The 13,384-nt window shown below is 44.0% G+C and overlaps 1 protein-coding gene across 2 annotated transcripts in view; it reads left to right on the top strand.

Moving 5' to 3' along the window:
• The first annotated feature begins 12,972 nt into the window (after window positions 1–12,972).
• The window catches only part of man2c1 (mannosidase, alpha, class 2C, member 1), a 128,813-nt gene continuing 128,401 nt past the window's right edge, over window positions 12,973–13,384 (top strand). The window contains exon 1 of one of the 2 annotated variants that reach the window (XM_043680530.1): window positions 12,973–13,211. In XM_043680530.1, coding sequence (XP_043536465.1) covers window positions 13,114–13,211 — 98 coding nt within the window. In that variant the 5' untranslated portion in view covers window positions 12,973–13,113. The remainder of the gene's footprint in view (window positions 13,212–13,384) is intronic. The other variant, XM_043680528.1, reaches the window with a different exon arrangement.

Consider the following 13,384-nt stretch of genomic DNA (forward strand, 5'->3'; position numbering starts at 1 on the left):
TAGAGGGCATAAGTTCAGGGTGAGAGGGGAAAGATATAAAAGAGACCTAAGGGGCAACGTTTTCACACAGAGGGTGGCACGGGTATGGAATGAGCTGCCAGAGGAAGTGGTGGAGGCTGGTACAATCCCAACATTTAAGGGGCATTTGGATGGGTGTATGAATAGGAAGGGTTTGGAGGGATATGGACCAGGTGCTGGCAGGTGAGACTAGATTGGGTTGGGATATCTGGTTGGCATGGATGGGTTGGGCCGAAGGGTCAGTTTCCATGCTGTACATCTCTATGACTCTATGGTGAAAGGGGCCAAACAGGCAGCAGTGAAAAATAGCAGTGTGTGAAGGATGTTAAGAAAGTGAAGGATCCCAGTACTAAATTCCTGGAGGCAATGGAACTTTTAGTATACTTGAGCCCTGAACCCCAAGCTCCTCATGAACAGCAAAGCTCCCAGCAAACCCAACTCTGGGAAATGAGGATTGAGCTGCCCAGTCCATCCCAGTCACAGAAGATCAGTAGCAAAGGTGACAGTCCAGCACACATACCTGAAAAAACTTGAAACGAAAAGGTCTTGATGAAAAGCAGAGGGGAATGGAACAAAAATCTGAGGGGACTTGATACTGTAGGTATGTGTAGAGGCTTCCACTTTGTTTTATTTACTCCCAAGATGGGGATATTTCTGTTTGGTTTATTGTCCATCCCTAGTTCACCCTGAGAAAATGGTGGTGAGCTGACCTGCTGCAGTCCATTGGTGTAGGTGCACTTACAATGCCATTGGATGGGGGGGGGGGGGTGCGGGGGAAAGTTTCAGAGTTTTGACCGAGCAAAACGAAAGGAACTAGGAGAAAGTGAGGACTGCAGATGCTGGAGATCAGAGTCAAAGAGTCTGGTGCTGGCAAAGCACAGCCGGTCAGGCAGCATCTAAGGTGCAGGACAGTCAACATTTTGGCATAAGCCCAATATATGTCCAAGTTAGGATGGTGAGTGGCTCAGAGGGGATCTTGCCGGTGGTGGTGTTCTCATATGTCAGCTGCCCTTGTCTTTCTAGAGAAGATAGTGTACACCATTGTCATTGAGTGTCAGTGATAAAGGGTATGAATGCTTGTGGATGTGCTGCTAGTCAAGGATGGGTAATCCATTGTTCTGGATGGTGTTAAGCTTCTTGAGCTTCTAGGCATTTGGGGAGTATTCCATCACACTCCTGACTTGTGCCTTGACAATGTTTGACAGGCTTTGGGGAGTCAGAAGATGAGTTACTCGCCATAGTATTTCTAACCTCTGACCTGTTGTTGTATCCACAATATTTATTATGGCAAGCCCAATTTCTTGTCAATGGTAACCCATTGAATGTTGATAGTGGAAGATTCTGAGATGGTTACACCATTAAACGTCAAGGGGTAATGGTTAGATTCTCTCTTGTTAAAGATGGCTATTAGCTGTCATTTGTTAGTCCAAATCTAGACATTGTCTAGACCTTCCCACATTAAGATTTGTGGGTGACAGTTGAACAAAGGATACCCTTTAAGAGTAAAGGAGCTCCCTTTTGAAAAGGAGATTTCTGATCGTGAGAAGAGTCTTCCTGTCAGATTGTTCGTACTTACGCAGAGTCTCTCGCCCTGATGTGCTCCCCTTGAGGAACAAACTGTTGCTTACCTCATTCTGGAACTTCCTGTTACAAAGAAGATATGGGAAGATGTTCATTGGGTTTTGTTGAGAATTCTGTGCTTTGTGTTGTTCCCTGGGTGCGTACTGAGATAAATATTAACTGTTGTTGGAGGCTCAACAACTTGGTTTAAGAAGTGTTTGTTCTCCCCAAAATATGTTAGTCTTCCTGTACGAGGTGTTATGATTTGGAGATGATTTGGACTGGGATGTACAAAGTTAAAAATCACACAACACCAGGTTATAGTCCAACAGGTTTAATTGGAAGCACACTAGCTTTCGGAGCAACGCTCCTTCATCACAATCACCTGATAAAGGACCGTCGCTCTGAAAGCTAGAGTGCTTCCAATTAAACCTGTTGGACTATAACCTGGTGTTGTGTGATTTTTAACTTTGTACTAGGTGTTGCCAGTGACTGAGTGTTGCAGAACTGGCCCATTGTAAAGTTCAGAACTGAAGCATGCATTAACAGGGAAAGGTCTCGTTAGGAGACTTTTAGTCTCTCATATTCCCACCTAAGGCACTCCTGTCATGGAACACCAACGGGGTGGAGACCATGTAAAAGCTCTCAGGTTGTATACTTGGTATGAAAAATAAGCTTTAAATATAACCTGTGATTGTAAGTATCACATATCACGAGTACCACGTACTGCATTGAAAGAAATTTATGACACTCTTAATATCAAATTTTAATTGTAATTTTGCATATTGATGAAGAAGCTCACTTTTTAATAACAAAAGCAGGAAAATTATTGAAATATGTTACTGGATCATTCAAATATGAATTTGATGACATGCTAAAACTATAGTTCTGTAATTGGGCACCACGTTAATGGAATCGAAGAGTGTGGAGCTGGAAAAGTACAGCTGGTCAGGCAACATCCGAGGTGCAGGAGACTCGACATTTTGAGCAAAAGCCCTTCATTAAGAATGGCTTTTGAGAGGGATGGGGCTGGAGGGCCCTTCATGAGAGGGATGGGGCTGGAGGGAAGGTAGCTGGGAATGTGATAGGTAGATGAAGGTGGGGATGAAGGAGAGGAGAATGGAGCGGATAAGTGGGAAGGAAGATGAACAGGTAGGACAGTTCAAGAGGTTGGTGCTGAGTTGGAAGGTTGGACCTGAGATAAGGTGGGGAAGGGAAATGAGGAATCTGATGAAATCCACATTGATTCTGTGGAAGATGAGGCATTCTTCCTCCAGGTGTCAGGTGGCTAGGGTTTGGCAGTGGAGGAGGCCAAGGACTTGCATGTTCTTGGCAGAGTGAGAGGGGGAGTTAAAGTGTCCGGCCACAGGGCGGTGGGATTGTTTAGTACGTGTTTCCCAGAGTTGTTCTGTGAAACATTCCGCAAATTGGGGTCTGTCTCGCCAATGTAGAGGAGAGCACATCGGGAGTAACGGACACAGTAGATGACTTGTGTGAAAGTATAGGGAAAGGATCTTTTGGGGCTTTGGACGGAGGTAAAGGGGAAGGTGTGGGCGCAGGTTTTGCACTTCTTGCGGTGGCAGGGGAAGGTGTTGGGAGTGGAGGGTGGGTTGGTGCGGACATGGACCTAACAAAGGAGTTGCAGAGGGAATGATCTCTCTGCCATGCAGTTAGAGATGGGGAGGGAAATATATTCCTGGTGGTGGGAATCTGTTTGTAGGTGTAAGAAATAGCAGAGGATGATGTGATGTACCCGGGGGTTGGTGGGTTGGAAGGTGAGGATCAGCACCATTCCCCACCTCTTCCTCTGCTGCATTGATGACTGTATAGGCACCACATTGTGCTTCCACGAGGAGGTTGAACAGTCCATCAACTTCACAAACACCTTCTACCCCAACCTCAAGTTCACCTGGAATGTCTCAGACACCTCCTTCCCCTTTCTGGACCTCTCCATCTCCACTTTCGGCAACCAACTCAACACAGACATCTACTACAAATCCATTGATTCCCACAGCTACCTGGACTACATCTCCTCCCATTCTGCCTCCTGTAAAAACACTATCCCGTATTCCCAATTCCTCTGCCTCTGTCGTATCTATTCTCAGGTGGACGAATTCCACCAGAGAACATCCCAGATGGGCTCTTTCTTCAAAGATTGCATTTCCCCCGGCAAGGCAGCTTACATGTGGAGCAGCAGGAGATGGGGGAGATACTAAATGATTATTTTGCATCGGTGTTTACTGTGGAGAAGGACGTAGAAGATATAGAATGTGGGGAAACAGATGGTGACATCTTGAAACTGTCCATATTACAGAGGAGAAGGTGCTGGATGTCTTGAAATGTATAAAAGTGGATAAATGACCAGGACCTGATCAGGTGTACCCTAGAATTCTGTGGGAAGCTAGGGAAGTGATTGCTGGGCCGCTTGCTGAGAAATTTGTGTCATCGAAAGCCACAAGGTAGGTGCCGGAAGACTGGAGATTGGCTAACGTGGTACCACTGTTAAGAAAAGTGGTCAGGAAAAGCCAGGGAACTATAGACCAGTGAGCCTGATGTTGGCAGTGGGCAAGTTGGAGGGAATCCTGAGGGATAGATTTACGTGTATTTGGAAAAGCAAGGACTGATTAGGGATAGTCATCATGACTTTGTGCATGGGAAATCATGTGTCACCAACTTAATTGAGTTTTTTGAATAAGTAATAAAGAGGATTGATGAGGGCAGAGCAGTGGACATGTTCTATATGGACTTCAGTAAGGTATTTGACAAGGTTCCCCATGGGAGACCGGCTAGCAAGATTAGATCTCATGGAATACAGGGAGAACTAGCCATTTGGATACAGAACTGGCTCAAAGGTAGAAGATAGAAGGTGGTGGTGAAGGGTTGCTCTTTAGACTGGAGGCCTGTGACTAGAGGAGTGCCACAAGGATTAGTGCTGGGTCCACTATTTTTTTGTCATTTATATAAATGATTTGGATGTAAGCATAAGAGGTATAGTTAGTAAGTTTGCAAATGACTTTCAAATTGGAGGTGTAGTAGACAGCGAAGAAGGTTACCTCAGAGTATAATGAGATCTTGATCAGGTGGGCCAATGGGCTGAGGAGTGGCAGATGGAGTTTAATTTCGTTCTATGCAAGGTACTGCATTTTGGAAAAGCAAATCTTAGCAGGACTTATACACTTAATGATAAAGGTGAAAGTGAATACTTCAAATGCTGGAGCTTAGAGTCAAGAGTGTGGTGCTGGAAAAACACAGCAGGTCAGGCAGCATCCGAGGAGCAGGAAAAATCAACATTTTGGGCAAAAGCCCTTCGTCAGGAATGGCTTCCTGATGAAGAACCTTTGCCTGAAACATTAATTTTCCTGCTCCTCGGATGCTGTCTGACCTGCTGTGCTTTTCCAGCACCACACTCTTGACATAATGGAAAAGACCTGGGGAGTGTTGCTGAACAAAGAGAGCTTGAAGTAGCGAAGAAGGTTACCTCAGAGTATAATGAGATCTTGATCAGGTGGGCCAATGGGCTGAGGGGTGGCAGATGGAGTTTAATTTAGTTCTATGCAAGGTACTGCATTTTGGAAAGGCAAATCTTAGCAGGACTTATACACTTAATGATAAAGGTGAAAGTGAATACTGCAGATGCTGGAGCTTAGAGTTAAGAGTGTGGTGCTGGAAAAACACAGCAGGTCAGGCAGCATCCGAGGAGCAGGAAAAATCAACATTTTGGGCAAAAGCCCTTCGTCAGGAATGGCTTCCTGATGAAGAACCTTTGCCTGAAACATTAATTTTCCTGCTCCTCGGATGCTGTCTGACCTGCTGTGCTTTTCCAGCACCACACTCTTGACATAATGGAAAAGACCTGGGGAGTGTTGCTGAACAAAGAGAGCTTGAAGTGCAGGTTCAGAGGGCAGAGCAGTGGACATGTTCAATATGGACTTCAGTAAGGTAGTTGACAAGGTTCCCCATGGGGTTCCGGTTAGCAAGATTAGATCTTGAAAGTATCCTTGAAAGTAGAGTCGCAGGTAGATAGGATAGTGAAGAAGGTGTTTGGTATGCCTTCCTTTATTGAGTACAGGAGTTGGGAGGTCATATTGCGGCTGTACAGGACAATGGTTAGGCCACGTTTGGAATATTGCGTGCCATTCTGGTCTCCTTCCTGTCGATGTTGTGAAACTTGAAAGGGTTCAGAAAAGATTTACAAAGATGTTGCCAGGGTTAGAGGATTTGAGATAAAGAAAGAGGCTGAAAAGGCTGGGGCTGTTTTCCCTGGAGCATTGGAGGCTAAGGGGTAACCTTACAGAGGTTTATAAAACATGAGAGGTATGGAAAAGATAAATAGACAAAATCTTTTTTTCCTGGGGTGGGGAGACCTAAGGGGCAACGTTTTCATGCAGAGGGTGGTGTGTGTATGGAATGAGGTGCCAGGGGAAATGGTGGAGGTGATACAATTGCAGAATTTCAAAGGCATCTGAATGGGTATTTGAATAGGAAGGGTTTAGAGGGATATGGGCCAAGTGCTGGCAAATGGGACTCGATTAGGTTAGGATATCTGGTCGGCATGGACGAGTTGGACCAAAGGGTCTGTTTCCATGCTGTATATCTCTCTGACTCTATGACGTGGTTAATGATGCCTTCCAACGCATGTCCTCCACCTCCCGCACCTCTGCCCTTGAACCCCACCCCTCCAAATGCAACAAGGTCAGAACTTCCCCCATCCTCACCTTCCACCCCACCAACCTCTGGACACATCAAATCATCCTCCAACATTTCCGCCATCTACAAACAGACCCCAGCACCAGGAATATATTTCCCTCCCCACCCCTATCTGTGTGCCGGAGAGACCATTCCCTCTGCGACTCCCTTGTTAGATCCACACCCCCTACCTTCCCCTCCCCACCCCCACCAACCCACCCTCCACTCCCGGCACCTTCCCCTGCCACCGCAAGAAGTGCAAAGACTGCGCCCACACCTCCCCCTCCTTACCTACGTCTAAGGCCTCAAAGGATTCTTCCACATCCGACAGAGATTTCCCTGCACTTTCACACAAGTCATCTATTGTGTCTGTTGCTCCCGATGTGCTCTCCTCTACATTTGGGAGACAGGACGCCAACATGTTGAACATTTCAGAGAACATTTCTGGGACACATGTACTAAATAACCCCACCGCCTTGTGGCCGAACACTTTAACTACCCTCCTGACCATGTCCTGGGCTGCCTCCACCGCCAAACCCTAACCACCTGGGTCTGGAGGAAGAATGCCTTATACGTATGGGCCCCAGCTATGCCTGTCTCTTTGTTGGCTACGTACAACAGTCGATCTTCTGTAATTACACAGGCACCACTCCCCACCTCTTCCTCCGCTACATTGATGACTGCATTGACGCCACCTCATGCTCCCGCGAGGAGGTTGAGCAATTCATCAACTTCACCAACACATTCCACCCTGACCTTAAATTTACCTGGACCATCTCTGACTCCTCCCTCCCCTTCCTGGACCTCTCCATCTCCATTAATGACGACCGACTTGAAACTGACATTTTTTACAAACCCACCGACTCCCACAGCTACCCGGCATTGGTGCCAGGAATCAAGGAGACCTGGATAGTGGTGACTACTCCTGCCTCTGACAAGAGGAAAGGCAGGAAGAGAATTGTACCATCGCAGCATGATGCTGTGGTAATGAGATGAGTTTCAGATAATAATGTGAGAAAACCCATTAAGGCTCCCACCGAGAGAAAGTCTCCATGTCTTACAAGCCAAGGATTGCAGCCCGAACCAAATCAACTTCACTATCCCTACATTCACGACATAGTGAACTTAAAACATTCAATGGCCTTCAAAATTGCTCAATTATTCCTAACCAGCCTAAACAACTACCAGATTTTGGACAGCAAGTTTACACTTTAGAATTATTATTAGTAATGTAAGTTTAGCAAAAAACATAGAGCCAGTGCTTCCAAATAAACCTTTTGGACCATAACCTGTTGTTGTATGATTTTTAACTTTGTATACCCCAGTCCAACACTGGCATCTCCAAATCAAGACTTTTAAATGCTGTAATTGTACCAGCCTCCACCACTTCTTCTGGCAGCTCATTCCATTCATGCACCTCCCTCTGCGTGAAAAATTGTCCCTCAGATCCTCTCTGAATCTTTCCCCTGTCACCTTAAACTTGGACTCCCTTACCCTCGGAAAAAGGCCTTGACCATTCATCCTCTCCATACCCCTCATGATTTTATAAGCATCTATAAGGTTACCCCTTAGCCTCAACACTCCAGGGAAAATAGCCCCAGCCTATTCAGCCTCTCCCTATAACTCAAACCTTTGAATCCTGGCAACATTCTTGTAAATCTTTTCTGAACCCATTGAAGTTTCATAATATCCTTCCTGAAGCAGGGAGATCAGAATTGAACACAGTGTTCTAAAAGTGGCCAAATGGACAACAAGGAACTTGAATCAACATCTACAATCGAAGTCCAATCTTCTTCGATCACAAACTTCCACTCTCACACTGACAGTCAGACACAGTTAAGGAATAAATTTATACAAACTGCATTAAGTTGTCCATTTGATAAGCATTTCAATGATAAATAATAGGTCTTTAGGAAATCCTGACATGATGTGTTATATTATAGGCACATATGATTGTGTCTCTTGCTTGATTTCCAAAGTCACTGGTCAATGCAAACAGCTTCCACAGACATCTGGGGCATTTCACTTACTTATTAAAACTGGAATTCTTTTCTCAGAATTTTTAACAAATTGATAACAGCCGAATAACTCAAGACAACAAAACCGACAAACAGCTTCCTAGTCTGGCAGTTTCTAAAGCAAAACTGTGCGCTGCCCAAGGCCCCACTGAGAGCTTGTTCAGTCTTTGATTTTAGTTTTTCAATATTTTCTGCGGTTGGCTAGTCAGCACCAGTCCTCCCTTGATTGATCAATTCTGCATCCAATCAGCTGCCAGTCCTTGAGCATAACAGCATCTTGGTACTGCTCTGTCTGTAGTGTCATTCCAGCAGTAATTAATTAGCATTATCTTTCCAGGCTAGTTCCCATCAGCAAACATCAGTCTTTTGGTCTCTTCCCAAAAATTAAAGAAAAATAGTGATGATCTCACATGGAACTTGCAAGACTGACACCTAACAACATTCAGCTCCATCATTCAGAGCTGCTGCAATTTCCATTCTGTGCACTTGCCCTACACTATCTGAGCTGGTTTCTCCTTTTTGTGTATACTTTATATACCCATGTAGTGGTTTGGTTACTTATTGTAACCAGTTAATGGTTAATGATTGCTGGGGGTGAAGGAGAGAAGGTTATTCTAAGCTCTTAAAGTATTTGGTATGAAATTATTGTAAAGATTAACTTTTTTTAGTTTACTTTATTTGTGATTGTGGATTTAACAGGAAAACAGAGACTGAGGAAGGAATAGCTATACACTTCAAGTAAGTTACTGAAAGACTTTGTAAGTTGTGTTTATACTGTTGCTGGGGGAATGTGTAACAGGGGACGGCATGCCTCCAGCTTATGTATACAAAGTGAGATTCAACTGGCAACAGATTGCTGATTAGTTTGTGAAGCTGTGACCAGTTGTGGATGACAAAGACCACCAATTATCTTAGATTGGCTTAGAATCATAGAGTAGAGAAGAGGCTCTTCGGCCCATCAAACAACAGTGCTAATGGGTAACTGAACAACTTGTAGGTGTGAGCCAACACTGAAAGAAGGCTTCAGAATGCTTAAACCAATTGGCATCTCTCTCCAATAAAATACTTCAAGTCTGAAGAAAGCCGGTTCATTATCTCCCACCAGTTGCTATAAGCTGTTGTTTTCAAATCAATAAGTCGGAGACTTTAAAATTTGTGAACTAGTCACTCTGTGTCTCCTGTGAGGATTTGGGAAACCGAAGGAATCCCTCCATTGAAGGGGTTTCACAGAATAACTGGCACCATTGTACTGCTTTCCCAGTATTTTTCCATCCACTCAACACCAATTTTCTTTTGTTCAATTTTGTCATTCTGTAATTGTGTGTAGGGAATTTTAGAAGGGACCCAGAGCTTTAACTATCAGCGTTGTATGTTGACAGTTCAAAGTTGTTTACCTGTGGTTAGAATCTATTTATTTGTAGTAAATAGTAATTCTTGTACAGATCCTGGTCCATATTTAAGACCATAAGACATTGGAGCAGAAGTAAGGCCATTCGGCCCATCGAGTCCACTCCACCATTCAATCATGGCTGATGGGCATTTCAACTCCACTTACCCGCATTCTCCCTGTAGCCCTTAATTCCTTGTAACATCAAGAATTTATCAATCTCTGCCTCGAAGACATTCAGCGTCCCAGCCTCCACTGCACTCTGTGGCAATGAATTCCACAGGCCCACCACTCTCTGGCTGAAGAAATGTCTCCGCATTTCATTTCTGAATTTAGCCCCTCTAATTCTAAGGCTGTGTCCATGGATCCTAGTCTCCCCGCCTAATGGAAACAATTTCCTCGCGTCCACCCTTTCCAAGCCATGTATTATCTTGTAAGTTTCTATTAGATCTCCCCTTAATCTTCTAAACTCCAATGAATACAATCCCAGGATCCTCAGCCGTTCCTTGTATGTTAGACCTACCATTCCAGAGATCATCCATGTGAATCTTTGCTGAACACACTCCAGTGCCAGTATGTCCTTCCTGAGGTGTGGGGACCAAATTGGACACAATACTCCAAATGGGGCCCAACCAGAGCTTTATAAAGTCTCAGTAGCACATCGCTGCTTTTATATTTTATATTATATTTACAGTTAGCCCGAGTCTATCTAGCAGGTAATTTGGGCATCTTGTATACTTGGATAAAATGGTTAACTTTGTGATGACTTAGGGAATAGCAGGGCTTGACTTTTTAAAAAAGTCATGCATGAGATGAGGGCATCGTTGGCTAGGCCAGCACTAATTGCTCAGAGGCTAATTAAGAGTCGACCACATTGCTGTGGGTCTGGAGTCACATGAAGGCCAGACCAGGTAAGGATGGTAGTTTCCTTCCTAAAGGGCATTAGTGAAACAGATGGGTTTTTTCAATAATCGTCAATGGATTTGTGGTCGTCATTAGACTCTTAATTCCAGATTAATTTATTGGATTCAAATTCCACCATGTACCATGGTAGGAATTGAACCTGGGTTCCTTGGGTCTCTGCATTAACAGTCCAGTGATAATGTCACGAGGCCATCACCTTCCCTGCATATATATCCCGTGAGTGAGGCATGACACAGTTTGGGTATACTTGGATGCAGTATAGAAGAAACATAAACCAAATGGTGTTCTTCCTCCTGCAGCAAACTGTTTGTTTATTTAACACAAGGTGGGATATCAAAAGTAATATCTTGGTGAACTGCACTGAAAATTTGTATAATCCTACTTTATTACAGTGACAGCCACACCAGGGAGTTCCCTTGTTCTGCTACATTTGTACCCACTAAGATTTCTTCTCATATCCAGTAAAGGGTTCATGTTATGCAGGAGATTTTGGTGAAGCATAAAATTAGTTGCTTTCCTAAAGTCTGGTTTCTGTATATCCATTTGTGCTTTAGGCTACTGTCAAAGTCATGCATGGCCTCTTGCATAGTATACATAAGTTGCTCTCACAGGATTGTGCTTTCAGGAATCCATGCTGACTTATTTTCAGGATGTTATGTTCTTCAACATAGTTTACGATGTGGATGGAAATTAAACTCTCTAATACTTTACAGGAACCTGAAATGAATGGGATTAGTATTTAATTAGCAGAAAGTGATGGGTTGTCTTTTGTAAAGATAAGACAGATGATAGTGTACAGGGTTAATACACAGATTTGTAAATAGTAAGCTACATCAGTCAGTACGTAAGAGGCTACATGATCGAGAGACTTTGAAGAGCTATACTACGGTGCTAAGTCTAATCTTCTGAAGGCCTTAAACTCGAGCAGTTTCCTTTGGCTTATTAAGCACCCAAGCTTTTCCAAGATTACCACCACAATAATCGAGTTAGCAGTAAACCAATCTTTGGTAACCACTGCACCCCACCCTCCATACATTTACTGATAAGTTGCATAGTCCAGTATTTGTTGGTGCTAATTCTTCAACACAACCTTTCATTAAGCACACTGATGTTTTATCAGGTCCTCATGATCTATTCCCTTTGGAGTTTTAATAATCCAGTTATATCTTTGCCAAAGGCTAATATTGTTGTGCAAGGTGATGGGGGTGGGGAAGGATGTAGTGGATTGTTGATTGAACTGTGAGCTGGCCACTCATGGTGCTTATTCAGGGTTGTTGCATTCCTGTAACTATCAGATGAGTCCTTGTACTGTTTGCAATGGGAATGTTTGAAAACAATCTATTGTGCATAACAAAGAACTAGAACTTTTGGGGTTGTGATGTTTGGTATTTATTGTATCTTGGATGTGTACGTTTTGACTTTTGTCCAGCTCCCATTCAGTATTATTTTGAAGCTTGCGGAAAACATTTCATTGTTTATTTTCCCTTTTTTTGGCTGAATTATAGACTTTTGCATTTTGTCTTATATCTGAATAGGCTGGAACTTAATATTTTGTCCCATCTATGTGGCAGGTGAACTGTGTGACTCAACCTTCACAGATTCCAGTACAGCAGTAAAATGTGGCACACTGCAATGTACATTCACATTACAGTTAGTTCCCAGCTCTTTACAAATAATAATGCTTTGTTTTACTTGGAATGTGGGATCTGACAGCATTTATGGTGGCGTTTTGTAGGGTGTCCAGTACACATCTAAGCATCTGCCTTCAACTCTCTTGCATCCAGAAAACATTTCAGTGTTTATTTTCCCTTTTTTTGGCTGAATTATAGACTTTTGCATTTTATCTTATATCTGAATAGACTGGAACTTAATATTTTGTCCCATCTATGTGGCAGGTGAACTGTGTGATTCAACCTTCACAGATTCCAGTACAGCAGTAAAATGTGGCACACTGCAATGTACATTCACATTACAATTAGTTCCCAGCTCTTTACAAATAATAATGCTTTGTTTTACTTGGAATGTGGGATCTGACAGCATTTATGGTGGCGTTTTGTAGGGTGTCCAGTACACATCTAAGCATCTGCCTTCAACTCTCTTGCATCACTGACAAATCTTCCTTGCTATAGGAGTACGCTTGGCCTTTTCAAATTAACCATAACATTTTCTCTTTGATATGACTGCTGGTTATTCACTCATGCCAGGTTTGGATCATTTCAGTACTTTTAACACAAGCTGGTCAGAATGTGAGATGCTTGGCAACATACTCAAGTGGGTACTTGAGTATGTTGCCAATTGTAAAAATATGGCTGCTGAGTGATAATAAATCTCACACAATCCAGTTATTCCATTGCCCAGGATGACAAGTAAGGCAGGCGTTCGTTACCAGTGGGACATCTCCATGTTGATGGTGAGAGCCAATTGCTGGAATAGCCTGAGCGGTGGGAACAATTCAGGCCGGAACCAAGTGTCGGGGGTTCCTATGAGTTGGATTTGGGGAGATGTTTGACGCGGTGCACCATGGCCGGTTTCGTGCTGAAGAACCGCAGGACGACTCTGGAAAGAGCCGAGAAGTTCATCTCCGCCGAATATTTCACCGACATCAACCTGCGGGGCCGGTGAGTGAACAGCGTCGGCCGCCCGGGGACTGGGCTCCGACAAACCGGCTCCTTATACCCGCCCGGGGCCCGGCGACCGGGGACAGGGGCAAATGAAGGGGCCGAATCGACCCAGTCCGTCCCGACCAAAAAAAATCCACAACAACCAGCTACACCCCCCCCCCCCCACACCC

This window comes from Chiloscyllium plagiosum, chromosome 40, assembly GCF_004010195.1.
Source record: "Chiloscyllium plagiosum isolate BGI_BamShark_2017 chromosome 40, ASM401019v2, whole genome shotgun sequence".
In the NCBI taxonomy this organism is placed as follows: Eukaryota; Metazoa; Chordata; class Chondrichthyes; order Orectolobiformes; family Hemiscylliidae; genus Chiloscyllium; species Chiloscyllium plagiosum.